Source organism: Callithrix jacchus, chromosome 12 (assembly GCF_049354715.1).
Source record: "Callithrix jacchus isolate 240 chromosome 12, calJac240_pri, whole genome shotgun sequence".
NCBI classification, from domain to species: Eukaryota; Metazoa; Chordata; class Mammalia; order Primates; family Cebidae; genus Callithrix; species Callithrix jacchus.
The window spans coordinates 6,215,744-6,236,861 of NC_133513.1; the positions used below are offsets into that span (position 1 = coordinate 6,215,744).

Sequence of the window (21,118 nt, forward strand, 5' to 3'; positions counted from 1 at the left end):
CAAATTATACAAGATGTGAGCCAGATTGAGCGCAGGAAGAAAGAAACACCCTTGAGCGCAGTACGAAATGTGACTCAGCAAGGATGGAGCGTTAGCTGTTACTGACGGAATGGCTGTCCGCCATCAAGTCACCATGCCAGTAAATGCTTTTCTTGAATTGTCTCAGCTGATTCTCCCAATGACAGAGACACCATCATTCCCATAAACTGCAGAGCCCCTAGGTAGCGTGCCCAAAGTCCTACAGTTAGGAAACCGTAGAACCAAGGATGAAGTCAAATGTATCAGAAATCAAAATCCAAGCACCTAACCATTCAAGGGTGGGCCCTTCCAAAAAAAATGTACAGAGTTGACGGTCCTTTGTTTTTTGATGTAGAGTCTCACTCTTATCGCCCAGGCTGGAGTGCAGTGGCGTGATCTCGGCTCACTGCATCCTCCACCTCCCAGGTCAGCAATTCTCCTGCCTCAGCCTCCTGAGTAGCTGGGATTACAGGTGCACACCACCACACCTGGCTAATTTTTGTATTTTTAGTAGAGATGGAGCTTCACCAAGTTGGCCAGGGTGGTCTCGAACTCCTGACTTCAGGTGATCCACCTATGTCAGACTCTCAAAGTGCTGGAATTACAGGCGTGAGCCAGGCCCAGTTCAAAGTTAATGGTCTTGATCACACACCTTGAACACGAGCAACAAAGACTTATCAGAATCACAAAGGATTTTTAAGGATTTTGTAGGAAAAGGTCAATGTGTGAACTAAGGTCACTTGCTATTTCCACAGGAAACACGTAACGTCCGTCACAACTCCCATGTGCGTTATTTCACGCACATGAGAATGCATGTTTGGGTCGCACATACAAAACCCGCAGTCTTCCTATCTCACAGCCCAGCAAGAGAAGCAGTTCCCAAAGTGGGGTCTGCAGATCCCTAGAGGTCCCTGAGACCTCTACAAGGCACCTGTGAAGTCTAAACTATTCGCACAATGACACTAAGACATCATTTGCCTTCTTCACTGTTGACGCTTGCAGAAGCAGCCATGGGTGAAATCGCTAGTGCCTGAGCGCATCTCGAGGCGGGGGAACCAAACTGCACCAGCCCTCAGCATGTCCTTCACCACTACTCATGAAAGGAAAAGCAAACAGCTTTGCTTAAGAATGTCCCTGACACGCTGGGTGGTGGCTCAGGCCTGGAATCCCAGCACTCTGGGAGGCTGAGGTGGGCAAATCACCAGTCAGGAGTTCGAGACCAGCCTGGCCAACATGGTGATACCCTGTCTCTGCTATAAATGCAAAAATTAGCCAGGCGTGGTGGCAGACACCTCTGATCCCAGCTACTAAGGAGGCTGAGGCACGAGAATCTCTTGAACCTGGGAGGTAGAAGTTGCAGTGAACCAAGATAGCCCCACTGCACTCCAGCCTGGGCGAGAGAGCAAGACTCTGTCTCAGAAAGAAAAAAGGAATGTCCCTGATGAAGCTGTCAACACTAATGACTGTGTTAAATCTCAAGCCTGAGTAGGTGTCTTCTGAACAGTCTGAGTGATAAAGGGAGAAGCACACCTGCAGCCTGGGTGCAGCCACCACAGTACCGTGGCTTCGAGCAAAGCAGCTGTGAGCTGTTTGGGATGCCGGCTGAACTGGCCACCTTTCTGGTGTGGAACATATTTATACTTGACCTACAGGCAAACTACGATCGTTCAGACCTGAGTACCCACAGACCGTTCCTAGAAATAGGAAGAGTCTGTCATTTCAAGGAAAACAACTGACAGTACCTGCTGCCAATGATAAAATCCCGGTTTTCAGGTCGAGTTTTGGAAAACTTACATCAGCCACTGTGAAGTCAACATCTTCCTACTATTTGACTTGACTGACGGCAACATTTGGAAAAGTTGCATCATTCAAGAGACCAGTATTTTCCAAATGACTAGTGCATGATGTTATAAAAATCATACCTGGATAAAAACCCAACAGCGTTTAATGTAACAGCGTACAAAAAAAGATAATAAAATTTCAGATTCTATATCGCAACTAGTATGACACTACCACTCAAAATTAAAAATCAGTGGGGTGTGGTGGCGCATGCCTGTAGTCCCACTACTTGGTAGGCCAAGGGAGGAGGATCACTTGAGCCCATGAGGTCAAGGCTACAGTGAGCTATGAAAGCACCACTGCACTCCAGCCTGGGTGACAGACCAGGACCCCATCTCAGAAAAAAAAAAAGAAACGACTACTCATTTGTTGGGTGTTGGTACAGAATCAAAGAAAAACATTCACAATTCCACAGAAAGGCTATGAACATGCTCTGCCATTTTCCAGCTACATACATACTGCAACCAAATGAATGCCAGAGCAGTTAGAAAATTGAGCGGACACACTTAAAAGTGGTTAACATGGTAGATTTCTGTTGTGTGTATTGTGTCACTTCAGGAGCACTGGCTCATGCCTGTAATCCCAGCACTTTGGGAGGCGGAGGCAGGCAGATCACCTGAAGTCGGGAGTTCGAGACCAGCCTGGATAACATGGTGAAACCCTGTTTCTACAAAAAATTTTAAAAAATTAGCCGAGCATGGTAGGGGGTGCCTATAATCACAGCTACTCAGGAGGCTGAGGCAGGAGAACCACTTGAACCCAGGAGGCAGAGATTGCAGTGAGCCAAGATTGCACCATTGCACTGCAGCTTGGGCAGTAAGAATGAAACTCTGTCTCAAAAAAAAAACTCCAGGCATTTATTAATCCAGACATTAAGGAGATTTGCAAAAACGTACAGCAGTGCCACCCTTCTCATGAAATTTTTTCATTTTAAAAAACATAGCTACTTTTATAAAAAGGTCAAATGTAGATATATTAACATGCAATGGGGGTATTTCCCATTCGTTATTATTTTAAAATAAATTAAGAAAATATTTTTAAACCTCTCAGTTTGTTTCCATTTCTAATACTGTAAATATCAATAAACAATCTATATAAATAACCTACGTAAGCCTGGGCAACATAGAAAGCTGTCAACTCTACAATTAATTTTTAAAATTAGGCTGGACGTGGTGGCTCATGCCTATAATCCCAGCACTTTGAGAGGCCGAGACAGTGATCACTTGAGGCCAAGAGTTTGAGAGGTGGTGAAACCCCATCTCTACTAAAAATACAAAAAAAATTAGCCAGGCACAGTGGCATACGTCTGTAATCCCAGCTACAGGGTAAACTGAGACACAAGAATTGCTTGAACCTGGGAGGCACAGGTTGCAGTAGCCGAGTTACACCACGGCTCTCCAGCCTGGACAAGAGAGGGACTCTGTCTCAAAAAAAAAAAAAATTAGTTGGGTGTGGTGGTATGAGCCTGTGGTCCCAGCTACTGGAGAAGCTGACACGGGAGGATCACATGAGTGCAGGAGGCTGAGGCTCCAATGAGCCATGACTGCACCACTGTACTCCAGTCGGGGCAACAGAGCAACACCCTGTTTCAAAATTAAAGAAAAAAAACCAACAGAAACAGAAACGACCTACAGAAACACAGTTTAATAATTTGTACTGGATGCGAGAAAGGCATATAAGCTAGGTGCAGCTATCCCTGAGTGTCAGGGGCCCAGAATTTCATCCTATTCTCAAATCTGTTCCTGTTACCCAGCTTCTGCCCTCTAGGTCACACTCCTGCCACCACTACTGCTACAACTCCTTCTGCCTCCACGGCCACCACCGGCCTCTGGTGGGTTTGACGTTCCCACCTATCCCAAAATATTAGTTTCCCTACTTAATTCCTCAGAAAGGATGCAGGGAATTTTTTGCAAGTGCAATGCTAGCAAATGCTGGGAAAAAGAGGCAAAACCTGACTTCCAAGAGCAGACGAGGTTTACCAGGCACAGTCTTCTTTGCCAAAGTTGACTCAAATTTAGCCACAGGTTGGCTTGGGCGGCGTGGTTCACTGGGTACACCCCCGGGACTACAAGAATATCACTGCCCTCTGCAGTCTTCTCAGGGAGGACCACCCTACCCTTGGGCCACTCCTATGGGTGGTGGCCCCGCATTCACCCTCTGATGCAGCCCAGTCCCTTCCTTTCTGCTCTGTGGCAGCACTGGTGCCAGGCCCTTTCCCGTTTCGAAAACTCTCATCTCTTCACAAAATTCCCTCCGGTGATGCTAGTTCCTATTGGAAAAGGTCTTGAGATGTCTGAAAGGCAAAGTACAGATGACGCCTGGAGCCAGACAGATGACAGGCCCCTCAGCCCAGCTAGTCCAGAGTGAGAAGCGGACCCGCACCAGAAGCGGACCCGCACCAGAAGGGGACCCACACCAGAAGGGGACCCGCACCAGAAGGGGACCTGCACAATTCTAACAGTGAATGAGCATACGCTTACAATACTGGAATTCTGGCAAAAACATCAAAACTGACATCACCAACCAAGACACAGAGGAAAATGACGGCCCAGGCTTGTGCACGCTATGTGCCCAGATGTGGACAGATTAATAGTTTTTTTTTTTCCACCAAGATTACTATTGCACAGCAAAGGACATAGGCTACACTGATCAATATATGCAAAACACAATTACTACCTAACCAGGCTGGCCAGCAAAGATCTCGAAACTTCTTGACTTACCCTAACTGCTCCTTCTCCATGTCTCCCTGCCTTAGGTACCCTACCTGAAGACAGCCTCCTCTCCCCTCCTCATCACATCAGCAACGCAGCAAACAACCTCCTCTCCCTTCACCGGAGCTTACCTCTACCGAAATCTTGTCTTCAGAATTAACAGCTGTGTCCTTGTCACTGGAAGCCACGTCTCAAAGAGCCTGACAAAATGGTCACTGGGGGCGGCCTGAGTGTTGACTCCACAGCTGTTTTGTCTCCCACCCCAGCTGGGGACGGGAACTGTGTGCTTCATCTCATCTCTGCCACTTGCTGCCTGAGAGGCTGTATTTCCATGTGCACAAGAGATCATGATCAAGAATGCAGGTCAAGGCTGGGTGAGGTGGCTCACACCTGTAATCCCAGTCCTTTGGGAGGCTGAGGTAAGTGGATCACCTAAGGTCAGGAGTTCGAGACCAGCCCCCTGGCCAACATGGTGAAACCCCGTCTCTACCAAAAAAACAAAAATTAGCTGGGCATGGTGGTGCACACCTGTAATCCCAGCTATCTGGGAGGCTGAGGCAGGAAACCCCTTAAACCTGGGAGGCAGAGGTTGCAGTAAGCTGAGATTGCACCACTGTATTCTAGCCTGGGCAACAGAGCAAGACTTTTCCACAAAAAAAAAAAAAAAGGCAGGGAGCGGTGGCTCATGCCTGTAATTCCAACACTTTGGGAGGCCAAGGTGGGTGGATTACAAGGTCAGGAGATCGAGACCATTCTGGCCAACATGGTGAAATCCCGTCTCTATTAAAATATAAAAAACTAGCCAGGCATGGCGGCACATGCCTGTAGTCCCAGCTGCTTGGGTGGCTGAGGCAGGGGAATCACTCAGACCCAGGAGGCAGAGGTTGCACTGAGCCAAGATCGCACCACTGCATTCCAGCCTGGCAACAGAGCAAGACTCCATCTCAAAAAAAAAAAAAAAAAAAAAAAAATGCAGGTCGACGCAGAATTTCTGAGAGGAAACTGGGCTGTGCTAATGGGTTAGCATCCCAGTGACAAGAGTTGCAGCCTTAGGTGTGTACAAGCTACCCAAGCTATCAGGGGAAGGAAGGGGAACACCTGAGCACGCAAACTATACCCCAAACCAACACCTTAGGCTAGGGTTCTCAACTGTCAGCTGGCAGGCCCATGCCCGAGGTTAACAGGGCACCCAGACTTCCAGCGTGAGACAGGTGTCTGCAGAGGCTAATGCGTACAGAATGCCTCCATCCACCATCGGTCTGTCGGCCCACCAGACAGGGTCTAGATAGGAACTCTTCTAAGGCGAAGGTCTTGGTCACAGAGGTGGCCAACGGTTGACAATCTGCCCAAATGCGCACCAGTGGTTCTCTTCCCCCAGTTGCTCCAGGCCTAAAGCTTGGCTGGGGAAAAAGGCTTTTTAAATTTCTGCATCTGATAGTGTGATCGCTCCCTGGTATTCCCTTCCTCAGAGATATTACCATGGGTGTTGACGGGAGTGACAAAGCATCTTCATTCTGTATTCCTAATATTTACAGGGGAAAAGAGGACGCCTGGAGGTATTTTCCAGCGGTTTCACTTTCTGTCTTTGTGACCTTGTAGCTGTGACAGGAAAAGCCAACAGCTCAAGACAACACACCTCACTATTTTTTGCTTATGGCCCAGGGCAAAATACAACAGCCATGGTTCCGTCAGGCCTAGTGGTTTCATCCCAAATGCTGTGGAAGATCCCTCACCTGAATCAGAACATTTCTCCGTATCTTTAACAACTGTCCTGCGCTTTTTTTTTTTTTCTGAGACAGGGTCTCGCTCTTGTCAGTCAGACTGGAGGGCAATGAGGTGATCTCGGCTCACTGCAGCCTCCGCCTCCCGGGTTCAAGCAATTCCCCTGCCTCAGCCCTTCAAGTAGCTGGGATTATAGGCGCGCACCACCATGCCTGGCTGATTTTTGTATTTTTAGTAGAGATGGGGTTTCACCACGTTGGCCAGGCTGGTCTCAAACTGCTGACCTCAGGTGATCTGTCTGCCTCGGCCTCCCAACATGCTGGGATTACAGGCTTGAGCCCCTGCACCCGGCCCCTCACTTCTCAGATTAATTCCAAAATCCTACCAGTATGCTGAAAATCCCTGCAACTTTCTCCCAGTGACTGGCCACCCTACATAAGATCTCTCACACTCACACCCCATCTTCTATATCCCCTTCCTGCCTTATGTTTTTTCACAAAACACTTTTCCTATTTTACTTACTTACGGTTTCACTCCCTTTTTGGCCCCTCTGTCAGATCTCCGCTATTAGAAAGCCTAGTTTTTGTTTCTTAGAGACAGGGTCTCACTGTCGCCCAGGCTAGAGTGCAGCGGTGCGATCACAGCTCCCGCTGCCTCGACCTCCTGGGCTCCAGCCGCCCTCCTGTAGAAACTCTATGATGGACTTAAAAACTCTTGTCCCTATTACAAGAGCAGGAACTTGTGTCTGTTTTGTTTATGGCTGTATCCCTACAACCCAGAAATAAGCCTTGCACAGAAGTGATTTGCTGAATGAAAGGGCAGACCAGGGGTTCCAGGCCCCTTCCATATTCTGCAAGTCCATCCCGCTTTCTCCACTTCAGAGGCCCCTCACCCATTCCTGTCTCCACATTGTCTCCAGGTCACTTCCAGAAACTTAAAATGCCATTTCCCATTCACACAGTCAAGTCCTTCCCCTCCTGCCTGTCATTTGTCTAAATGTGGCTTGCAGTCCCATCAAGCTGGTCTTCCTAATGCCACTCAGCTCTGTCCCATCAGCTCCATCGGCTGCTGTGACCCTGGATTGGGCCACCATCACCCCTACCTGGGATTTATCAACACCTCATTAATCTCCTTCCAAAGAGTGAACACTCAAAAACCACAAGTCAGATCACCTAAGCCCCATGCTGAGTGGTTCCCTGACACCTAGAGGATCAAATCCAAACTCCTTCCCACGTTACCCACGGCCTTCCCTGTCCTGATGAACAACTTACAATCGCCAGCTCCCTCAGAGCAGCACAGGTCCCAGCCCCTCCCCCACACCCGCCCCACCTCTCTGCTCTACCCCGGTGCTCTTCTGTCCACCTGGAGAGCCATGAGCTGGTCTCAGGAGCCAGCTCCAGCATGAGTCCCCTCTAAAACACTCCCCACTCATGGACATACTCCACAACATTTTTAACTGTGAAATCGCGGAGGTCGGGAACTATTAATGCAGGGCAGGTGAGCCCAAAGTGGGGCCTAGCCCAGGAGGGTTCTTGGCTTTGCCCAGGAAAGAATTCAAGGGCAAGCCGGTGGCAGGAAAGAAAACAGCTTGATTGAAGAGACAGGCGGTGTTATAGCTCCGTGACTGCTCCTGCAAAGCTGGGTTCCCCTATAGGCAGAAAGGAGCAGCTCAGGGCAATTTTACAATCATACTTATACCTACTTTTTTTTTTTTTTTTGAGATGCAGTCTCGCTGTGTGGCCCAGGCTGGAGTGCAGAGGCCATGATCGCAGCTCACTGTAATCTCCACCTCCTGGGTTCAAGCTATTCTGCTGTCTCAGCCTCCCGAGCAGCTGGGATTACAGGTACGTGCCACCACACCTGGTTAATTTATTTTTAGTAGAGACGGGGTTTCATGTTGGCCAGGCTGATCTCAAATTCATGAACACAGGTGATCCACCCGCCTTGGCCTCCCAAAGTGCTGGGATTACAGGCGTGAGCCACCGCGCCCAGCCTTACCTTATACCTACTTTTAATTCCATGTAGATTAAGGGGCGGCATAGGCAGACATTTCTAGGAAAAGGGTGATGGCTATTGGGTTGTCAGGTTATTGCCACAGAAAGGGGCAGTAACTCCAGGTGTTGCCCTGGTAACAGTAAACTGACATGGCACACTGGTGGGTGCGCCTCACAGAACGCTGCTTCCGGCCTGTCTCTGCATTCGCTAGTCCTCAATTTGGTCTGGCATCTGCGCCCCACCTCTGGAGTCATGTCCCACCAACTATGCACGATCACAGGTCCACCTCCATATCCACAGTGCCAGGTGCACAGTCGGCACTGGGCACACAGCACAGATTTCAGAGTGAGGGAATGTGCAGAAATCAAGAAACTACCCTTCTGCAAAGCCTGCTCACATCAATCAGAGTGAGAGGAGCTTCCTACTGTGCTCCCAGGCTAGTTCAAGAAGCCCCTTCTCATTCTCTGGATGCTCACTCCTGCAGGGCTGCTTCTGGATGCTTTTTAACCCTGGGATCAGAGAATGGGGTAAGGGGAAAGGCTAATACCCAATACTGGGGGTTTTCTCGGTTGTTTTTTTGTTTTGTTTTTTTGGGACACAGTCTTGCTCTGTCGCCAGGATGAAGTGCAATGGCACGACCTCAGCTCACAGCAACCTCCTCCTCCTGGGTTCAAATCATTCTCCTTCCTCAGCCTCCCATCATACCCAATATTGTATAGAGAAAACATCTGCCACCAGCCCAAAGACAGAAGGCTAAAATCAATCTTACATGTAGATAAGCTTAACTCTGTGTATGCAAAGGTCTTCTACAAACTGTGCTATCATCTCAATTTAGTTTTGTAAGGACAGTTTCAGAAAGGTCCAGGAAGTTGTGTAGACATACTCTATTCCTGGAGTCCTAGCCACAAAGGTCTTCCAAATGAGTTCCAGGACACGAGATCGTGGTCTCAGGGAAACCGTTAAGGGAGAGAATCTCACGGTTAAAAAACCAGCGGCTTAGCTAAGCCTTCTGTCTTCCCTACTCCCTGCAGCGCTAACACTTTCATACATACACAATGTACACAAATGTCAAGAAAAGTTAAATTACCAAATTTACACTATCTGAGGTTTAAAAAAAACAAGCACAGACCCACTCTAGCTGGGTTGTTTTGGTTTTTTTTTTTTTTGGCTCAGTGTCTGAGACCCCTGATCTACAAACTTAAAATTTAAACTGTTCGTAAATTCACAAAGTAGTATTCAATGACCTGGCAATTTCCAAACAGACTTAACAATGACACCCTTTTCCTTTTTGAAATTCGAGTAATACAGCATACGAAGTACAACTTACGAAGCGGCTCTCACTGTCCTTTGGGCCAGCATAGTTGATTTAACGTAGCGCTGCCCAGCTCCACCACCCCACAGTCCCCAAGGACAGAGGTCACAACACCTGGGTCCTAAAAACGCCCAAGTGCCAAGCAGGGGGTCACACCCACAGCCCCGCCCACTGGCACCGTCAGGCTCAAGAGCAAGTGCCACCCCCTACACGGAAAGACACTTGTCACTGCAGCGTCTTTCAAGTGAACGGAAAGTGTCGTTTCTGACCTCGTCAACGCAGCCCTTAAAGCGCTCTAGGTCAAGGGAATTCTCAGGTGAAAATAGTTTTCGCTTACATCCATAAATTCTTCAACAGCCCAATTAGTAAAATAAAGAAAAATCAGAAGAAACATGCTCCCTTGCCAGGTAACAAATACACAAAAGATACAGGAGCTCAGATCACCAGCCAGAGGAAGAGAATGCCAACTGAGTATATAGGACTCTCTCACCCCGACAACCAGTGAAACCCTTAACTCAGCCACTGGCCGTCTCTGATTGAAACTATTACTTCTGCCATCTCTGCCAGAAACTATTAATTACTTCTCCTCAGGAAAGGATTCCCTTTCCTGAGGTTTTTTACTGTTTAATTATGCAGTGTGTGAGGACCACAAAATACGATACAGCTTAACAAAAGCAGGCTTTAAAAAAAAAAGATCAGTGTTATTTTCTCCACATACTTCCAAAACAGATATTCCCCTCAACCCTGAAGACTTTAGTAAAACTCAGGACTATGTGAAAAGGGTCGGTGGGGAGAAATGCAGCAGATTAGTACATCTTTCGTTCCACTCAAACATCCTCTTCCAGATCTCAAAGATTTTTGTCCTATAATAAAAAAAGCAGCAGCCCAGTAAAAACACCAAGAATAGGGGTCAGGAGCTTAAAACCAGGGACCAGGCACCAGATTCAAACCTGAGAGCTAGAGGGAGGGGATACCAGCTCTCCTGCGGGTACCTTTCCCCCTTCCAAATCACCTGGTGGCTGGAGACGCTCAATATTCTAAAATGCCAGGCTCCTCACTTAAGGCAAACGCTATGTTAAGAAACCATCCTTAAACAAATGGCGGCTGAAAGCTGAAAATACAAACTTTTTTTAAAAAAGACCTAGATAAAAGGCAGTGTGCACTCAGAGGTAAGTAACTCCGTCTCATTCTCCAGAGTCCAGCAGGACTGAGCCGACTTCCTCTCCCTATTTTGAGGATCAGCAAAGTGAGGCCTAGAGAGGAGAAAGGTTTTATTTCTCCACGTTTTCACAAAAAAAGGGGCATAGAGAAACATTTGGGTGGGACTTGGGGATGACCGAATGAAATGCAAAGGCAATTTCCTTAAGTGCTAAAAAGTGCTAAATGCTGAAGGGCTCCAGGCCCTGACGTTCACGAGATGTGCCCCCACGTTTCAGCCAACCAGTGGTTAGGCACTTTCGAAAGTTCTCCTTTCTTCTAAAGGTCGCATCTAGGTCATCTCTGCCCAGCGTCCTTTTCTGCAGTGTGAATAGATCTGTGATACCTGACCAGCTGGAGGAAAAATCACAGACCCTGAGATTCCCCCCAGTAAGGCATCTGACACCTGAGCTCCCTCTAGACACTGAGGCTTGAAGATTTTTTTTTTTTTTAAGTTAATACGATCAGGATCAGGGAGGGAGGATACCGAGGTATGGAAGTGCACATACCTTTCAACTGGTCAGCAACCACGCTCTGGCCCAGCCGTTCCGTAACTTTCCCATCTTCCATTTCGTACCGGTCATCTAAGTATTTTGCAGTGGCCTCAGAAATGTGAACTTTGCCGGCCACCCCCAGCTGCTCCATGAGATTGGCCAGGTTCACATCGTTGGACCACACATCAAATTTAAACCTCCTCATGCCCAGGATGCCACACAGGACGGTGCCCGTGTGAACCCCGACCCGCATGTTCACCATTTCCTTCTTCTCCTGGCAGAACTGCTCAATGGCCTTGATCATGCCCAGCCCCATCTCAATGCAGCAGTAGGCATGGTCGGCCCGGGGCTCGGGACAGCCCGCCACGCAGTAGTAACAGTCTCCCAGAGTGCTGATCTTCTCACACTTGGTCTCCTCACACAGGCGGTCGAAGCGACCGAACAGATCGTTCAGGAGACCCACCAGGGCGTGGGCGGACTTGTTGGCACTCATCTTGGTGAAGCCCACGATATCTGCAAATAAAATACTGACTTCCTCGATCTGCTGCATCTTAAAAGGGCGGAAGGCAATAGGAGCTTTTTGTATGGAAGACTTCTTCTTCCTATTCTTGGGGCTCGAGGTGGCATACCTCTTGACAGAATTCTCACTCTCCTCATCCCCCTGCTTCATTAAGTCGTCGGCTATGATTCTTGGCATCACGGAGTGAATCATCCTCTCTTTAAGGGCTTTCTCCACTTCCAAGTCCTTCCCGTGCATGATGGACTGTCCAACCTTGAGGAAGGTGCTCCTGGACCTCACCTGGGACATGACGAACAGGTGGACCCCGATGGCATGGATGCAACCGTGGAGCAGCGCCCTGCTCAACAGCTCCCAGTGCAGGGCCCCGGCTCCGGGCGAGGGGAAGCAGGCTTCATCCCGGAAATGGTAGCCAAAGGTCTCGAAAAGGACAGAGTAGGCCACCCCCAGACACAAGCTCAAGTACAAAGGCAAGTGCATGACGGTGTAGAGCAAGAAGAGCACTTCGATGCACATGGAAAAGCTCCCCACTTGAGATAAGCACGTGTCCGTGGGCTGGGCTGCAGCCGTCAGATTGGAGCTGTCGCCCAGTCCTGAGACAGGCGTCAAGACCTGGAACTGTGCAGCCAGGGTCAGGGCGAACACCAGCAGGGTGAGGGCCAGCGAGGTCCACACGTAATGCCGGGCGTACAGCTTGGTGAAGGTAAACAGAAAGAAGCCCACGCACACCAGGAGGAAGCACAGAGCGGGGGCGACCATGACGATCAGTCTGGATCTCATGTGGACCGCAAAATAGATGCTCCACAGAAGGCAAGCAAAGCCAATGTAGAAGAGTGCATACCGGAACCGGCGCTGGGTCTGCGGGAAGCAGCGCTCCAGGCAGGCCTCCTCCAGGTTTACCGAGTCGAACTTGGGGTCCCACCAGCGGCTGGAGGCCCTCTCGAACAGCTGGGGGAGCTTCTTCTGCCTGCGAAGGCGGCCTCCGCTGCCCACTCGCCGGGGGACACCCCCGGAGTCCCCGGAGCTGCTGCAGCTGGAGGAGATGCTGTACTTGCAGTGCTTGGGGTGGCTGTTGGAGGACAGCTGCTTGGGGTTGATCTTGACGCGCACGCTGTTGCTGTCCCCGCTGGAGTCGCAGCTCACCTCGGTGCTGTGGTGATGCAGCAGCTGCTGGTGGGGCGGGGAAGCCATGTTGCCGAGTCCCGGGGCCTGCCCCGGCCGGGGTCACCAGTACCTGCCAGCAAAACGGGGAGAGTTAGTGGCGCTCCCACCTGGACACGCACACCTAGGGGCCGGGGACTCGCTGCCGTCCTAAGGGGCGGCTCCAGCACGCGGCTAGGAAAGGCACCAGAGGCTCCCCGAAACTGTGTGTGGATCCCGGCTCAGCCGTGCCCCCACCGCCCCCGCTTCGAGGCGGACGCGAACCGCTCGGTACAGACCTAGAGCGCCCGGGGGTCCCCGACGCGTGGCTGCCGTGAGTCCCAGACCGCGGTGCCCGCTCGCCTTCCGCGCCGCTCGCCCCGAGGGTGGCCTCCGCGCCGCACGGCTTCTACTCCCCGCGCGCTCGCCTCCTCCAGCTGCGGCTCCGGAGGGAAGTTCAGACCTTGAGCGCTCCCAGCCCCGCGAGCCGCCTGCGCACAAACAACTCCGCCGGCGGCGCGGAGCCCTCCATCCTGCAGGAGCCGCGCTCCGATGCGTCAAAGGCAGCGCGCTGCGGGCCCCGGCCCCGGCCCCCACAGGAGCCGCGAGCCTCGGCGGGCGCCCCGGGCCCGCGCTCCCTGGGCCGCCCCCCGCGCTCCGGGCCCGCCCTGCTCGCCGCGGCGGGCGCTGGGGGTGGGGGCGCCCCTGGCCGCGAGTGCGCGGAGCCCGTCGGCGCGGCCCGTCTAGCGGGGCCTGCTTCCCCCGAGCGCGCCGCCGCCCCCGCCGGGGCCGCCGCTGTCCCGGGACCGAGCGCGGGGAGCCGAGGGCGCGGGCCACTCGCCGGGCGGCGGTGCGGACGCTACCTCAGAGCCGGGCTCCCGCGACGCCGGCCGGGACGCCCGCCCGCCAGCCCGCGCCGGGGGCCGCCTCCCCGAGCTAGAGACGCGGCCGCCGCCGCGCCCGCCGCCGTGTCCCCCGCGGCCGCTGCCTCATGTCGGAAGAGCCGCCGCCGCCGCCACCATCTCCGGCCCCTGCCCCGCCCGCTGTCACTGACAGACGCGCGCCCGCGCCGCCCCTCGCCCCGCTGCAGCGCGCACGCGCGGCCCGCGCACGCCGCCGCCGCCTCCGGGCCCCGGACACGCGCACCGGCCGCGCGCCGCCCCGCCTTGGTGCGCGCACCGGGCTCGGGGCTGCGGGGCGGGGCGGGCGCGCGCCCGGCTCCGCCCTCCGCCCCGGGCGGCGCCTGTCCAAGGCAGCGCGCTGCGGGCACTGCGGGCTCTTCGGGCACTGCGGGACACCGCGCGACACCGGGAGCCCCGACCCCATGGAGAGACCTGAAGGCGCCTGCCGTGGAAGGAGCCGCTGGGCGCAACGTTTGGGAAATCAAAATGCTGCCTTCCCACTCGGCACGCCTGTGGGATAAATCGAAGTTTCCAACCGTTGGAGTTCCCTCCCGGGCGGCGCCCCTGGCTCTATAAGCAACGAATGCGCGCCCCGGGGCACTCGGCGGGCCCTGGACCTGCTCACGGGGTGACCTCCGCGGCCCAAGCCTCCAAAACTGGGCCCACCGACGACCACGTCCCCCCGTGCCAAGGGGAGCTTGCCTTACTGTCCTTGAGCCCCTCTCTCCCTCCTCATGAACTCCTGCTTTTCCTTTTACACAAATGAAACTTTCAAAGGAGTTCGCGTCCCATAACTGCACTTCTGCAATGGCCTCCATCAACGTTGCCACGTGTAAATAAAATCCTATTCTCGGCCTGGTCGCGGTGGCTCACGCCCGTAATCCCAGCACTTTGGGAGGCCGAGTCGGGCGGATCACCTGAGGTCAGGAGTTCGAGACCAGCCTGGCCAACATGGAGAAACCCCATCTCTACTAAAAATACAAAATTAGCTAGATGTGGTGGTACATTCCTGTAATACTATTTACTCCGGAGGCTGAGGCAAGAGAATCGCTTGAACCCGGGAGGTGGAGGTTGTGGTGAGCGAGATCGTGCCATTGCTCTCCAGCCTGGGCAACAAGAGAAAAACTCCGAATCAAAAAAAAATCCTATTCTCCCTAGCATGCAGATCCCAACTCCTCCCCACACCCCACAGTACCTCCTGCCAGTCACCGGGCTCTCTTCCATCGCCTCCCAGGCCCAGCGCGAGGCCCACACCAGGTCTCACTGTTAATTAGAAAATAAAAGTAAGGGCCGGGCGCGGTGGCTCACGCCTGTAATCCCAGCACTTTGAGAGGCTGAGGCGGGTGGATCACGAGGTTAAGAGATCGAGACCATCCTGGTCAACATGGTGAAACCCCGTCTCTACTAAAAATACAAAAAATTAGCTGGGCATGGTGGTGCGTGCCTGTAATCCCAGCTACTCGGGAGGCTGAGGCAGGAGAATTGCCTGAACCCAGGAGGTGGAGGTTGCGGTGAGCCGAGATCGCGCTATTGCACTCCAGCCTGGGTAAACAACAGCAAAACTCCGTCTCAAAAAAAAAAAAAAAAGAAAAGAAAAGTAAAATGTGGTCTATCCATGCATGGAACATTATTCAGCTACGAAAAGGAATGGCAGTGTGGAGGAACCCGGGAAACGTTATGCTAGTAAAAGAAGCGAGACGCAAAAGGACACACATCACATGATTCCATCCAGATGCAATGTCTGGAATTGGCAAATCCGTAGCAGCAACCCAGATTCATGGTTGCCAGGTGCTAGGGGAGGAAGACAAGGAGCTTGGGGTATCCTTTTAGGTTGATGAAAAAGTCTAGAACTAGATAGAAGTGATCCAACAGGATGGATCTACTGAATGCCCTTGAATCATCCACTTTATAGTGGTTTAAGTGGTAAATTTTATGTTGTATTTTTTACCACAAAAAAAGAAGAAACAAAACTTAAAGTAACATATCGCTGTGGCATTCCTGCATAAGTGTGTAATCTCAGTCTAATCACAAGAAAGCACCAGACAAACCCAGATTGTGACCTCTTCTGCAAACTGATCTACCAGTACCCATCAAAAGTGAGGGGGCAGGGAGCAGTGGCTCACACATGTAATCCCAGCACTTTGGGAGGCCAAGGAGGGCAGATCACCTGAGGTCAGGAGTTCAAGACCAGCCTGGCCAACATGGTGAAACCCCCATCTCTACTAAAAATACAAAAATTAGCTGGGTGTGGTGGTACACGCCTGTAATCCCAGCTACTTGGGAGGCTGAGGCAGGAGAATCACTTTAACCCGGGAGGCGGAGGTTGCAGTGAGCCGAGATCGCGCCACTGCATTCCAGCCTGGGTGACAGATCAAGACTCTGTCTCGGAAAAAAAAAAAAAATTAGGGGAAGCTGGATATAGGAAATAGAGAAACATGCTAGTATTTGTGCAACTCTTCAAGTCTAAAACGATTTTGAGTTTAAAATTTTAAAAAATAATAAACCTTTAATGAACATCAGCCCTGTGCCAGTCACTCTCGGGTATGAGGTTCAGAAACGCATGGTGCATTACATGCTTAGTAAATGGGACAGCAGTGAGCTAACATTGCCCCAACATGTCATAAATGCCAGAAACTACTGGACATTTTCACCTTTGACGATCCTCTGAGGTAGTTACTACTGTCCCTTGTTGAGATGTGAAACCTGGGATTGAAGAGAAACGTGCCCTAGGTCTCCCACTAAGGGTGACGAGTTCAGATTGAAAACCAGATCTCAGGCCGGGCACAGTGGCTCACACCTGTAATCCCAGCATTTTGAGAGGCTGAGGCTGGCAGATCACGAGGTCAGGAGTTTGAGACCAACCTCACCAACATAGTGAAACGCTGTCTCTACTAAAAATACAAAAAAAATTAGCTGGGCATGGTGGCAGGTGTCTGTAGTCCCAGCTACTTGGGAGGCTGAGGCAGGAGAACTGCTTGAACCTGAGAGGTCAAGGTGGCAGTGCATGGCGCTATTACATTCCAGCCTGGGTGACAAAGTCAGATTCTGTCTCAAAAAGAAAACAAGATCTCAGACTTCTGAGGCCATGATGCCCCGCATGGCCCTGGCCCCACCCTTTGTGAGCCTCACCATGACCCAGCACAGACTACCTGTCTCCTCCATCGGCCCAGCTGGATGGGGGGCCCTCAGAGCCAGGACTCCAGCTTCCGTTTGCCCTCACTGCAACGCTGTGCTCCCCGCTTCCTGGTTTCCTGAAACAATCCAAAAGGTGGCCTGTCTGCACTTTTCCCCTCCTCCCCAAATCATTTGTGGTGACTTGTGTGTTTGTAAATTAGTCATGTTGGATTTTGAGGCACGAGTAATGATCACACCCACATCCCTACTTCTCTGGAAGCAGTTTGGATGCACTCCCTGCTGCTGAAACCTATAAGCTGGCAGAGCCTCCCCAATCTGCAGGTCAGGGTGTGAGCCATGCCATCAACCCTGGGGGGAGTGGGGATGTGGGGGCTAGCACTGTGTGCCAGACCCGGAGGTACAAGGATATGCCATCCATATCTTTTTTTTTTTTCTTTGTTTTTGAGACAGAGATCTGCTCTGTCACCCAGGCTGGAGTGCAGTGGTGTGATCTCAGCTCACTGCAATCTCCGCCTCCCAGGTTCAAGCGATTCTCCTGCCTTAGCCTCCCAAGTAACAGGGACTACAGGCACCTGCTACCATGCCCAGCTAATATTTGAATTTTTAGTAGAGACAGAGTTTTTCCACGTTGGCCAGGCTGGTCTTGAACTCCTAACCTCAAGTGATCCTCTTGCCTCGGCCTCCCAAAGTGCTGGGATCTTGGGATCACTGCAACCTCCACCTCTCGGGTTCAAGCAATTCTTTGCCTCGGCCTCCCAAGTAGCTGGAATTACAGGTGCCTGCCACCACACCAGGCTAAGTTTTTGCATTTTCAGTAGAGACTGGGTTTCACCATATTGGTCAGGCTGTCTTATGATCCACCCACCTTGGTCTTCCAACGTGCCAGGATTACAGGCATGAGCCACCGCACCCAGCCTATATTTTTATTATTTTTTTAAATGAATTCAAGCAATTCTACTGCCTCAGCCTCCGAGTAGCTGGGACTACAGGCACGCACCACCACACTCAGCTAAATTTTGTATTTTCAGTTGAGGCAGGGTTTCACCGTGCTGGCCAGGCTGGTCTCAAACTCCTGACTTCAAGTAATCCACCTGCCTCAGCCTCCCAAAGTTCTGAGATTACATGCATGAGCCACTGTGCCCGGCTGGTAATCACATTTTAAGGTAAGGAGGAGCCAACTGGTAGCCCACGCAAGATGAGCTTAGTTGAGAGAGCAGATGGGAGATTCGAAGTAAAGCAGGGTATCTGTCACTCAGCTTTGTCACCTGGTGCAGCTCCTGCTGGAGCTTCGGTCCCATCAGTGTGGAGTGGTGAAGAGCCCAGGAGTGGTTGTAAGAACTATGCAAGAGCTGTGAAGTGGGTTGAACGGTGTCCCCTCAAAATTCATGCCCACCAGGATCCTCAGAATGTGACCTTATTTGGAAATAGGGTCCTTGCACATATAGTTAAGATACAGTCGTACTGGATTGTGATGGCCCTAAATCCGATGACTGGCATCATTTTAACAAGAGGAACCAGGCACAGTGGCTCATGCCTAGAATCCCAATGCTTTGAGAGGCCAAGGCAGGAGGATCATCTGAGCCCAGGAGTTTGAGACCAGCCCAGACAACAGAGTGAGCCCCACCACTTTGTTGTTGTTGAGATGGGACCTCATTCTGTTGCCCAGGATGGAGTGTAGTGGCTTGATCTTGGCTCACAGCAACCTCCTCCTCCCAGGCTCAAGTGATCTGCCCACCTCAGTCTCCTGAGCAGCTGGGACCACAGGCATGCACCACCACGCCTGGCTAACTTCTGTATTTTTAGAGAGATGGGGTTTTGCCATGTCCCCTGGGGAGGTCTCGAATCCCTGTACTAAAGCAATTGACCAGCCCTGCCCTCCCAGAGTGCTCAAATTACAAATTTGAGCCACTGCGCCCAGCCCAAAAAGGTTTTTAAAACAGTAGCTGGCCGGGCACGGTGGCTCACGCCTGTAATCCCAGCACTTTGGGAGGCTGAGGCAGGTGGATCACAAGGTCAGGAGGTAGAGACCATCCTGGCCAACATGATGAAACCCTGTCTCTACTAAAATACAAGAAATTAGCAGGGCATGGTGGTGCATGCCTGTAGTCTCAGCTACTTGGGAGGCTGAGGCAGGGGAATTGCTTGAACCAGGGAGGTGGAGGTTGCAGTGAGCCAAGATTGTGCCACTGCCCTCCAGCCTGGCAACAGAGTAAGACTCTGCCTCAAAAAAAAAAAAAAAAAAAAAAAAGAAAGATAAAAAAGAAAAACACACATACACACACACACACAAACAAACAAAAAATTAGCTAGACATGGTGGCACGCATCTGTGGTCCTAGCTACTCAGAAGGTTCAGGTGGGAAGATTGCTTAACCCCCGGAGTTCAAGGCTGCAGTGACCTGTGATCACTCCACTGTTCCCAGCCTGGGCACCCTGTCTCAAAATAAAACATTAAGTAAAAGAATAAGAAGAGGAGAAGACACAGAGACATGCATTGGGGAGAAGACAGATAAGACAGAAGACATATAAAGACAGAGGCACCTGTAATCCTGGCACTTTAGGGGGAGGATCACCTGAGGTCAGGAGTTCGAGACCAGCCTGACCAACACAGAGAAATCCTGTCTCTACTAAAAATACAAAATTAGCCAGGTGTGGTGGCACATGCCTATAATCCCAGCAACTCAGGAGGCTGATGCAGGAGAATCGCTTGAACCTGGGAGGCGGAGGTTGCACTGAGCCGAGATTGTGGTGCCATTGCACTCCAGCCTGGGCAACAAGAGGGAAACTCCGTCTCGAAAAAAAAAAAAAAGACAGAGGCAGAGACAGGAGTGATGCCGCCACCAGCCAAGGCACCCCAGGCAGTCCTGGGAGTTGCCAGAGGCCGGAAGAGGCAAGACAGGATCCTGCCCTAGAACCTTCAGAATAAGCACAGCTCTGCGGACACTGATTTCACACTTCTGGCCTCTAGAAATGTGAGAAAGAGAAGAAAGAGAAATGGGGTCAGGCACAGTGGCTCACGCCTGTAATTCCTGCACTTTGGGAGGCCGAGGCGGGAGGATCACCTGAGGTCAGGAGTTCAAGAGCAGCCTGGCCAACATGGAGAAACCCCATCTCTACTAAAAATACAAAAATTAGCTGGGCATGGTCGTGGGTGCCTGTAATCTAAGCTACAAGGGAAGCTGAAGCAGGAGAATCACTTGAGCCGGGGAAGCAGAGATTGCAGTGAACCAAGATTGCACCACTGCACTCCAGCCTGGGCAACAGCAAGAAGACAAAGAGGAGGAGGAGGAGGAGGAGGGGGAGGAGGAGGAGGGGGAGGAGGAGGAGGAGGAGGAAGAGGAGGAATGGAAATGGAGAACAGAGACAAGAAAATAATAAGAACAGCCCAAAAAGTCCAGCATCCAAATAAAAAGGAGTTTCAGAAAGAAGAGGGAACACAGAAGGGAGAAATCACTGAGGAACTGTTCAAGAAAAGTTATCATAAATGAAGGATGTGATCGAAAAGAAACAGCAAGTGGCCAGCACGGTGACCGGAAATAGATCCACACCAAGACACAGCTGGGTGCAACTTCAGAACCACAGAGAGCTACAGAGAGCAGTTCCGCAGAGAAAAAGCAGGTTTCAAACAGAGGGTCGAGAATGAGATGACATTGGGATACAACCATTTGGGGGTGGGGAAGGGGTGCAGACAGGCATGTAAACCTCCCAAGGTGATTCCAATCATCACGTGTTGTTTAGAATAATCAGGCCGGGTCATTTTGTCGGGGATCCCACCCCCGTGTCACCATCTGCTGGTATTTTTCCTTGGATTAATTTGTCAGGTTTTCCAGAGAAGACCCTTCCTGCCTGCAGCCACTCAGCTGAGGGCGGCACAAAGCTGGAAGTCTCAGCCTTCGGTATCAAAACCTTCACTTAGCAAGCCATCATTAGGGACAGTTTCAATCCTGTTGGCGTGCTGCAAACCTTTGCCCTGAAGTCCTACGCCAGTCACTTATAGATGGAGCAGCATCTACCATGATCTGCCTGAACATCCTTGGAAGCATGCATCTTTCGCCAGCGTGGTAGAAACTTGAAGCTTGGCTGGGCGCCGTGGCTCACACCTGTAATCCCAGCACTTTGGGAGGCTGAGACGGGCGG

General features: G+C 51.5%; 1 protein-coding gene across 5 annotated transcripts in view; it reads right to left on the bottom strand.

The window, feature by feature from the left end:
* ADCY9 (adenylate cyclase 9) overlaps positions 1-21,118 on the bottom strand; it is a 161,144-nt gene that overhangs the window by 134,857 nt on the left and 5,169 nt on the right. For 3 of the 5 annotated variants that reach the window (XM_035266797.3, XM_035266794.3, XM_035266799.3), the window contains exon 2: positions 11,304-13,039. In XM_035266797.3, coding sequence (XP_035122688.3) covers positions 11,304-12,996 — 1,693 coding nt within the window. In that variant the 5' untranslated portion in view covers positions 12,997-13,039. Of the gene's footprint in view, positions 1-11,303; positions 13,040-16,996; positions 17,099-21,118 lie in introns of all 5 variants that reach the window. The other 2 variants (XM_035266798.3, XM_054242529.2) reach the window with 1 other exon arrangement.